The sequence below is a fragment of the Arachis hypogaea genome, chromosome 4 (genome assembly GCF_003086295.3).
Source record: "Arachis hypogaea cultivar Tifrunner chromosome 4, arahy.Tifrunner.gnm2.J5K5, whole genome shotgun sequence".
Classification (NCBI taxonomy): Eukaryota; Viridiplantae; Streptophyta; class Magnoliopsida; order Fabales; family Fabaceae; genus Arachis; species Arachis hypogaea.
In genome coordinates this window covers 75,118,004-75,128,763 of record NC_092039.1, presented here as the reverse complement: position 1 = coordinate 75,128,763, position 10,760 = coordinate 75,118,004, and the positions used below count along the sequence as shown (strand labels likewise).

General features: G+C 34.5%; 1 protein-coding gene across 1 annotated transcript; it reads right to left on the bottom strand.

Moving 5' to 3' along the window:
• Positions 1 to 5,815: 5,815 nt before the first annotated feature.
• On the bottom strand, positions 5,816 to 7,774 carry LOC140184137 (uncharacterized). Its single transcript, XM_072234430.1, has 3 exons — positions 7,331 to 7,774; positions 6,413 to 6,453; positions 5,816 to 5,941 (listed from the first exon to the last, which is right to left on the bottom strand). The coding sequence occupies exons 1-3, from the start codon at positions 7,476 to 7,478 to the stop codon at positions 5,816 to 5,818; spliced, it is 315 nt and encodes a 104-aa protein (XP_072090531.1). The 5' UTR covers positions 7,479 to 7,774.
• Between the last annotated feature and the right edge of the window lie 2,986 nt (positions 7,775 to 10,760).

The window sequence follows — 10,760 nt, the reverse complement described above, 5'->3', positions numbered from 1 at the left end:
CCAGTTTTCGGCCCAGAAACACAGATTAAAGTCAGGGAACTTGCAGAGACTCCTCATGCTCTGATAATTCATAATTTTAGGATTAGATGTAGTTTTTAGAGAGAGAGGTTCTCTCCTCTCTCTTAGGATTAGGATTAGGATTTTTATTAGGATTATGAATATTTCTTCTGCATCTCAGGTTCAATATTTCTTTGCATTTATTTATTTTCAATGTTCCATGTTTGGATTGATTTTCTTATTTAAATATAATTTGAGATATTTTCAGATCTATGATTTGTTTCTTTTATTTATGATATAAATAATTTAGGTTTTTCTACCTTTTGGCTTTGGTTGATTAATTGGTGACTCTTGAGTTATCAAACTCATTGTTGATTGAAAATTGGAATTCTTCAAGAATGGATTCGAGATCCAATAACTCTAACTTTTCCCAAGGAAAGACTGGGACTTGAGGATTCGAATTAATTCATTCACTTGACTTACCTTCATAGTTAGAGGTTAACAAAGTGGGAGAAAAATCCAATTCTCATCACAATTGATAAGGATAACTAGGATAGGACTTCCAGTTCTCATACCTTGCCAAGAGTTTATTTTATAGTCAATTATTTATTTTACTTGTCATTCATCATAATTGTTCCTCATTTTTAAAACCCCCAATTTACAAACTCATAACCAATAATAAGAACATACCTCCCTGCAATTCCTTAAGAAGACGACCCGAGGTTTAAATACTTCGGTTATCAATTTATTTAGGGGTTTGTTACTTGTGACAACCAAACGTTTGTATGAAAGGACTTTTGTTGGTTTAGAAGCTATACTTGCAACAGGAATTTATTCTGAATTCTAGACCACACACAAGTTCTCTCATCAAAATGGCTCCGTTGCCGGGGAATTGCAAACGTGTGCCTTATTATTGGTTATTGTAAATATTTTTCAAAAAAAATTATTTTTCTTTTACTTGTTTATTTGTTTCTCCTTTTTCCCCCTTATTTCTGATAACTACTATGAATTCTCACCCCTCTCGCTTTGAGTTTGGTTCTAATTTTTTTGAAGGAAATAGAAACCACAGCAGGAATATGCATCAAGGTCAGACCAATCAAGGATGGATGGAGCCAAGAGGATCTAATCAACCCTTTAGGCAATAACACCCTCCAAGATATCATGGACAACGACCATTCTACAATGCATACCCAGCTGAAAGATTTGGTGGACCGCCTAGTAGCTACCAACAAGCCCCATCCTGTGAACATGATTCTGAATACAAAAAACAGTATATAAACTCAATGGATTTGTTGAATATACACAAAGTAAAAAATTAAAAATAGATTCATCAGTTTTCAATATAAGATTTAATCTGTCTACTTTGGATATAATTAAATGAAGCACACAAATTCATGACAATCAGCTCTACTTGTATGCAAGAGGTGAAATATACAACACTTTTTTGTATAACCAATAAAGAATTGAAATGCAATTGAGTTGACTAACAAAAGGTTTCATCAATATAATTATTTAAGTGCTTAATAAAATTTGACATCAAACATAAATAAGAGAATTTTGATTCTGAATATAGAAAAAATTATAAATTGCTACATTCAGCCCAAACAATTCAAAGGGATTAGTGAATGAGAATGGAAATTGGAATGCAAAAGTTGAATAGGAGAGAATGAAATTGGGAAAGCAAAACTTGAATAGGAGAAGCTGGGTCTATAAACTGACTTTGCTGAATAACTCTGTCAATCACATCTCCATGGAGAAAGTAGATTAGGTAGAAACCCCATACCTAGATAATGATTCACAAAACCAAACCCATAATCCATAAATATAAGAAAAGGTAAGTAAGAAGACAATCTTTATAATCATTATAAAATCCCAAAAATTGATGAAATACACAACCCAAATGCAACAAACAATTCAACAGGTAGCAAAAGGAGAAATGATAATCACATCAAATTCTAATAACGAAATGAAGAAGATGAAACAGATTCATAGACCATACTCAAAATTAACAGCAACTGCCAAAGAATGTAACCAAGAACATGAACCCAGAAACAAACTAAGTCACAGACAATTTGCAAATTAGGAATTTCACAAACCCTAGACAATAAGATCTGGGTTAACCGTCGAACAGATACCAAAAACGATCACAATTTGCAAAATTAGGAATTTCACAAACCCCAGATAATAAAATCTCGCTTAACCATCGAACAGATACCAAAAATGATCACAATTTGTACAATTAGAAATTTCACAAACCCTAGACAATAAAATATGGGTTAACCATAGAACAAAAACCAAAATTGATCACAAGGATGTACACAATGAAAGAAAAGAAAAAGGATGAAGAGGAAAATAGGTTTGGATGCACCTGATTGATTGATCGGAGATCTTGAATTTGAGACTCTATTTGGAAATGACTAACCTGGATGAACAGTGACAAACCAAACTCCCAAGAAAACAGAGCTCGTACACAGAATTTCATAGAGCAGAGAAAACAAAGTTAGGAGAAGAAAGCAAAGCTCCTAGGGTTCCAAGTAATCATTACCTGTTCAAACAAATCCATCAAGAAGGCAGGTTGTGTGAGCGATTTGGTGAAAGGGAAGGCAGGTTGCGTGAGCGAGAAGGTGAAAGGGATAGCTGACGGCAGAATGACAGAGGAGCACATGCACCCCCAAAGATGAGAAGCCACGCTGGAGGAGATGCCACGGTAGAGGAGAGCCTCCACCTGGGACTGGAGCCGGCCTGGAATGCGGGGAGGTCTCCAGCTCGGAGATGAAACCACGGCTATCTATTGTTTAATGATTAATGTTTGAGTCCTTATTTACCAAAAGTTCATCTTCATTTCCTTCCTTCCTTGAACTTAAATATTTCGATTTTAAATTTTTATATGTTTATTCATTATTTATATTTTTATTTTAATATTAAGTCAATATTTCAATTACACAATTAGAAAATTGTTTAATACAGACATATTTACAGATAAACTTGGTCTTTATTACAGACGCATTTTTTGTTACCGATGAATTTTTTCCGTCGATAATTTACCAACAGATTTTTACCAGTTACGGACAGATTTTTTCTTGGTAAATTCTCTCCTCCATTTCCCTGGAACATCGAACTTTCCAACGGATTTTTCATCGGTAATTAGAGACAGATTTTCCGTCGGTAATTAGAGACAAATTTTCTGACGAATTTTCTGTCAGTAATTAGAGACATATTTTCTGACGAATTTTTCATCGATAATTAGAGATAGATTTTCCGACGGATTTTCCATCTGTAATTGGAACCTTGAAAAACCATCCCAACTCTGAATACAAACAAAAAATCCGTCTGTAAATCCGTCAATAAGGTAAAATAGATTTTTTTTAAATTTTTTCATTGCAAAATAAACTTGATTTCATACAAAATAAATATAAATTCAATACAAATTTTTATCTAATTTGTATTCAAATATTTATAATATTTCAAAAAAGAAAAAAATAAATTCACCATATTATCAAACTAAAAGAAAAGTGATATAAACAAGCAAGCCAATATAATTCAAAACATAAACAAAGTGTATTGATCATCAACTATAATTTTCAGTGTATTGTTCAACGACTAAATCCCCATTTTGGTCCCTAAGATTCACGCGATTACTTATTTTGGTCCTCGAAATTCAAAATTACCTATACTGGTCCTCCAGATTCAAGTTTGGGCACCAATATGGTCCCTTGACTCTTTCCGGTGATGATTAGGCAAATGGAGTACTGAGAGATGATATCCTTCTTGTCACGTTGAACACTGTAACGGCTAGTTAATGTGGCGAGGGTTGTATTTGTATCCAATTTAGTCCCCCTTGTTAAAACTTTGTCATTATAACTCAGATAAATAATAAGATAATTAGGGTTTGAGGGACTAAATTGGATACAAATACAACTCTCGCTACGTCAGCTAGCCGTTGCAGCATCCAGCGTGGTAGGGAGAGTGTCATCTTAGCACTTCGTTTGCCTTATCATCGCCGAAAATAGTCGAGGGACTACATTGGTGCCCGAACTTGAATCTGAAGGACCAATATAGGTACTTTTAAATTTTGGGGACTAAAATTAGTAATCGCGTGAATCTTAGGGACCAAAATGGGAATTTAGTCATTGTTCAACCATGCTAAAACTATCAGTTATAGTCTTCAGTGTCATCGTCATCATAGTCCTTTAGTGCATTCCTGATATGTCGTGTTAGTGCCTGCATTATCTCCCGGGTAACCAGCATCTCCTTCTCCTAACCAACTGATGGGTAAGGAGCTCCCAAGTGCAGTCTTTACAAGTTTTGCTTCATTGATAATTTCATTGAGGATTTCTGAGATACCAGAAACTACATCTTCACAGGCAATAGATTCCTTGGGTCTAGTAGCCATATATCAAGCAAGCAACCCACATTAATATGTTTCAGATGCTGAGTTTCAAAACTAAACATGACAAAATTGATACATCAAAAGGGGAAACCTCCCTTTTATGCTTTGATTCTTTCAAATAAAAGTTTTAGCACTTACAGAACAAAATATTTTTATACCTTGAAAAGAGAGAGACGAAGCCTATGAATTGATGAAGTTAAACACTCCATGCTTTCCTTAAGCGTTGCAATTTCAATCTTCATTGTGATGGACAAGACACATTACACATAAATAGACAGAAGTATGAAAACAATCACTATTGGTCATAGTGGTAGCTTCATACAAGTCAAATAGATTAGAGATATGCTTAAATTACCTTCCAAAATCATCTATCGATGCAATAAATTCAGATTAACTGACTACCAATAAAACACTTACCTTGCAAAATCCATACTGGTGGATCTTTTATTAAGAAATTTTCCTTCATTATTTGGATTACTGTCGACTTCATTGCCGCTCTTATCAAGTGGGCTAATCCATCGACTTAGAAATGTTTTCTTTAGTAAGTTTTTTAAACTTCGATCTCTTTCATGAGTAATATGATTTCTTTCTCCAATGCTAACCATGGCTTTTCCGTGTTTAGTCTCCTGATCCAGTTTCCTAGACAAGGATTACAGCATATTTTGATAATCATACAATATTTAAGGAAGAGAAACATCTCTTATTTCATAAAATAGAGAGGTTCAGACTCAGTTTTCTGATGGTACATGTTCGCATTATTTTGTCACCAGAAAACTAGCAAACTATTTTCTAGAATGTTTTTAAATTTTCACATGTTATTCAGTTGTGGCAATCAAATCAAGATCTAGAAAATATAATTGTTCAGAAAACAATTCAAAACAACACTGTGAAACAGCTTAATGCAGGTTTATCCTTCAAAATGACACAACACTTTTATAAAGATACCACTGTTTTCAATGAATGCCTTTCGGTTGATTAACAAAGACAAAGATGCTTCAAGGGAAAAAATTTCACTATGGAATAACAAAAATAAGCAGCAGCTGCTAATAATATGAAAATGAAAAAAATATGATCCCATAACCATCATATGAAAGCAATCATACTCTATCAGTAACTGATGCTCCTACTTTAGTTGTGCAAATTCCACAAGAGCTTTCACCTTTTCATGGGTAACCTGAATGAAAAAAAAACAACCTTAAAGATTAGAAACCATATCTGGAAATAATATATAAAAGCAAGGATCCCTGCACATGTAACTCTTCAAATTATGAACCATTAATTCACAATTTGGAGGCACATGCATTATTGAAGAAAAAAAGTTACAAGATAATAATAGATGAAAAAAAATAAGGTATTAAACAAATATCGAGCTATCTTAAAACCTCAAGTCCTTTTCTAAACTCTGCTAGCATCAAAATCTACTAGCAACTAAATATTCCAAGTGTTTGAAGCAAAGAGGTGACTTATAATAACCTGCATCAAATTTTTCTGAAGTTCTTCAATCTTCTGTTGAAGGGCTACATTCATATTTCTCTCCAATAAATGTCTTTCCTCCTGTTTTGATAAGAGCAATAATGCAGCAACATGAATATAGCATAGTGAATATTAGAATGCTAAATTATCATATATCAAAAGCACATATACTTTTGTTAGCGAAAAAACTATTAAAAACTAAATAAATGGATAATAAAAGAATATGACCAGATGGTGCAAAGACCTTTTCTTATAAAGCAACTGCTAGAGCATCAAATCTAATAAAGGTCCTGACTAATCCATAAGAAGAAAAAACAATAACACATTGATATCATCAATAATAGTAATTAATTACAAACACAACACAAGTAGTAGACATCACTCATTGCCAACTAATTACTAATTATGTAACTAAATAATTATATATTAAAAAAATATCTAATTAATCCTACAAGAAAATGTGATAGCATGCAAATATTAATTAAAAGATACTCCAAAGCATACTAATAATATACTTAGAAATATTAGGGTCTGAATGGTATTAATTGTTACCTTTAGGGGGTGTTTGTTCTTTGTTGTTAATTCCTTTAATGCTGCAAGAGAAGAATGGTACAGTATTATTAGTATAGAATCATACAAGCAAGACTATAGGGAAAGAAAATCTAATTAAAATAAAAAAGGAAGGAGAAAGAGAGGAAGCATAGGGAAGAAGAAATGAACATATGGCATACATAGTATTCTCCTATATGTATTGATTAATGAGGGACTGAGGGAGCATAGGAAAAGAAAAGTGTTATTGCAGAATTATTTGTTCAACTCTAGACTTATTAATAATTACTTCTTCACTTTTTCTCTGCTAAGCAATGCTGCAAACCCTTTCATACTGTGCCTGTAACTGTAAAGAAGCAAAGCTTTTGCTTCCTCCTCACTTTTTTTCACTAAAGACAAATAAGAACGATGAACATTCTCTATTTCTTCATCATCATGATGCAGCTGTCTTTGTGTTTTGTGTTTCATCTAGTCCTCCAAGCTCCACTATGTAAATTTGTTAACAACTTAATTAAGATATATAATTACACATCAATGAGTACTCCTATATTTAAGTTATCTTATCACATGAATGGATCTTGTGTAGGATATATAAGAAAAAATATGCTGCTAAAGCATTGGATCAAGGACAATGTAAACTTATGAGAGATATGACATACTCAACAAGTGATTGAATCATAGAGAGTTTATATATAATTCAATGACATAAGAAAGGAGGAAACATGCAACAATGGAACCAAGAAGCTGAGCAATCCAATAGAAGATTCCAGAAAGTAATGTGATTTGGCCTCCAAGTGCCAAACCAAAAGTGCTAATAATGGTTGTTCTAATAATTCAGTTAACATAATTTGCAGCAACAACAAATGATTGCAAACATAGAGTCTTCAATTGCTCTGGTAAGTTCATGTGAAATAACATCACCTTTGCGAAGGTCGGTGTCATCAATGAAGGTAGTGATTCCCTTCCTTGTGAGGGTGGCATAGAGATGGCTAGTGAATCCAGAGCGAGCGTCTTCACCCCTGAAATTGAGGAACACATGATACTTGCATGATCTTGATCTTGATGCCATGTATATAGAAGAGTATTATGAGGAAAGAAAAAAATAACTACATGATGGGTTTGTATTTGAGTGAAGAGGGGGAAATAGTAGAAGCAGCTTAGGTAGGATGAAAAGAAGGGCAGGAGAATGAACTATGAAGTATTGACTTAAACAAAAATAACTCCTGCTCTCTCATCGAAACTTGTCGCCATCAGCGCTGCTCCGGTGAACACTAATATCTCTTCAGTCCCCCACTAGGCTTTCCTAACTCACCGCTCTACTGGTTCTGTTGCCGCATCGCTTCTCTCGTTTCTACTCTGTTTCTATTTTTGTTGTGCTTAACTACTCATGTCTCATGGTTGCTCTTCTGAGTTACTTCTCTTATGTTCTAATATACATATTCATATTCACATTCACTAATATTTTAATATGTATATAATGTTATTCTCCTACATGGTGTGTATATACTGAAACTTTCAAGACGAGTTAACTGCTTAGTTTGATCACTTTCAAAGTCAGTTAGGTACACACGTAGGTCATTTTGATGAGTTCAAATAGTTTCTATAGACAAGAAATGAGAATAAAATTGTCACATTGATTATCTAAACGACTACTTTGACTCACTAAAAGTTTACAGATCAAAATGGCTCACTCGTGTTCCTACACATGATTAAAAATTATGTTAACTTCAATTCTAAACATTACAACATCGCATTCAACATACTCAAATTCATTAACCTTAATTTCAAATTTATACACTCCAAAAAGATAGAGAATGAACTATGAAGTGTTGTTTAATAGTGTTTACCTCTGAAAGCATTTATGAGAGCGAAGAAGCTCTGTTCAAGGGTATGGATGAAAGCACCTTCCTTCTTTGACAAAAAGAGCTTGATGCGACGGTAGCACTCAAGCATGGTTCGAACCTCATCTTTGTTCCTGCGCTTGGTGATGACCTCATCCTGTGACAGAGGCGGAGGAGGAGGAGTAGGCGAATGAGCTACGGTTTGCGGAAGCAACTAGATAAATAAAATAGGATAAAAAGAAATTAAGAAGCAATAATATCTCAGAGTTTTAAGTGAAGCTCAGATATATCATGACTTTAACCACTCAGTCTCAAGCTTTTCACTTGGACCTGCATGCCACAAGCACATGGTTAGGGACAGCTTAATTTAGCTGCTTAGGCCTGGATTTATTTTCTTGGGCCCTCTTATCCATTGATGCTCAAAGCCTTGGATCCTTTTCACCTTTGCCTTTTGGTTTAAAGGGCTATTGGCTTTTTCTTTTTCTTTATCCAATGATTCCTTGTGTTTTTTTCCACTGTTTTTTCTTGCTTTAAGAATCAATTTCATGATTTTTCAGATCATCAATAATATTTCTCTTGTTCATCATTCTTTCAAGAGAAAAAAATTTTAACAATCATGAAATTCAATATAAAAAAATGCACTGTTCAAGCATTCATTCAAAAGACAAAAAGTATTGCCACCACATCTAAGTAATTAGAATTTTTCTAATTAAGAACTCGAAAAAATTATTGCCTCTTTATTTTAAAAATCTACTATTTTATTCATGTTTAATGATGATGAGAAAAATAAATTATAGCTTAATTGGAAATAAAATTAAAATAGATATACTAATTACTACTACTCTTATATAACTTCTAAGGTAAATTCCTATAAGAACAACTATCACAGAATTAAAGTTAAGATTAGGACTCAACAACCTTTATTTTGAGAACTGGATGTTCCTCTAGTCTGTGGGGTGCTTGGTCCTTCAAGAGATAGTTTTTGATGCTTCAGTTCCTTTAATTCACGCCTTTGCTCTTCTTGTTCCCCAAGCAATTTGCAAAGCATGCTATTTTGATTATTTTGTTCTTCCTTTATTTGGTCCATAGCTTCTTGCAACTTGGTAACAGATGCTTCAAGATGCTCCCAGTATTCAAATTGAGGGATTTTCGGGAAGAATTCCTGTGCTCTCCTCTTGATGGGGTCATCCTGCACTTTTTGTTTTTCCATTGATATTTTGGTGATTGGTCGCTCAATTGAGATATACTCAGTTATTCCCATCTTCACTCCAGCATCTTTGCAGAGCATAAAAATTAAGCTTGGATAAGCCAATTTGGCATCTTTGGAGTTCTTGTTTGCGATTATGTAAAGTTCACATGAAATCAGTTGATGAACTTCCACTTATCTTCCCAACATAATGCAATGGATCATCACTGCTTTTTTAACTGTGACTTCAGAACGGTTGCTGGTGGGCAATATAGAATGCCCAATGAAGTCCAGCCAGCCTCTGGCGACTGTTTTGAGATCTTCTCTCTTGAGTTGATTTGGGACGCCCTTGGATGATAGTTTCTTATCATGCCATCTTTTTGCCTTCTCTTTGTAAATTTTTGCATTTTCGAAAGCATTGAGTCTGAATTCCTCTAGCTCATTTAACTAGAGCAATCATTTTTCTCCAGCTAACTTGGCATCAAGGTTTAGGAATCTGGTTGCCCAATAGGCCTTATGTTCAAGTTCCACTGGCAAGTGACAGGCTTTTCCATACACCAGCTGGTATGGAGAAGTTCCTATAGATGTCTTGAATGCTGTTCTGTATGCCCACAGAGCATCATCCAAGCTTCTTGCCCAATCCCTTCTACGGTTAATCACAATTCGTTCCAGGATTCTTTTAAGTTCTCTGTTAGAGACTTCAGCTTGCCCATTTGTCTGGGGATGATATGGAGTTGCTACCCTGTGGCTAACTCCATATCGAACCAAAGTAGAGTAAAGCTGTTTATTGCAGAAATGAGTGCCCCCATCACTGATTAATACTCTAGGGGTACTGATGAGCGGATAACTTATACGCTTTTTGGCATTGTTTTTAGTATGTTTTTAGTATGTTTTAGTTAGTTTTTATTATATTTTTATTAGTTTTTATTTAAAATTCACTTTTCTAGACTTTACTATACGTTTGTGTGTTTTTCTGTGATTTTAGGTATTTTCTGGCTGAAATTGAGGGACCTGAGCAAAAATCTGATTCAGAGGCTGAAAAGGACTGCAGATGCTGTTGGATTCTGACCTCCCTGCACTCGAAGTGGATTTTCTGGAGTTACAGAAGCCCAATTGGCACACTCTCAATTGCGTTGGAAAGTAGACATCCTGGGCTTTCCAGAAATATATAATAGTCCATACTTTGCCCGAGATTTGATGGCCCAAACAGGCGTTCTAAATCAGCTCAAGAATTCTAGCGTAAAACGCCGGAATTGGCATAAGAATGGGAGTTAAACGCCCAAACTGGCACAAAAGCTGGCGTTTAACTCCAAGAAAAGTCTCT

Coding starts and splice junctions, on each gene's coding strand:
- LOC140184137 (XM_072234430.1), bottom strand. CDS start 7,478: ATGGCATCAAGATCAAGATCATGCAAGTATCATGTGTTCCTCAATTTC. Junction 6,454..7,330: donor TGACACCGACCTTCGCAAAG/GTGATGTTATTT, acceptor CTTCTCTTGCAG/CATTAAAGGAATTAACAACA. Junction 5,942..6,412: donor AGAACAAACACCCCCTAAAG/GTAACAATTAAT, acceptor TTATCAAAACAG/GAGGAAAGACATTTATTGGA.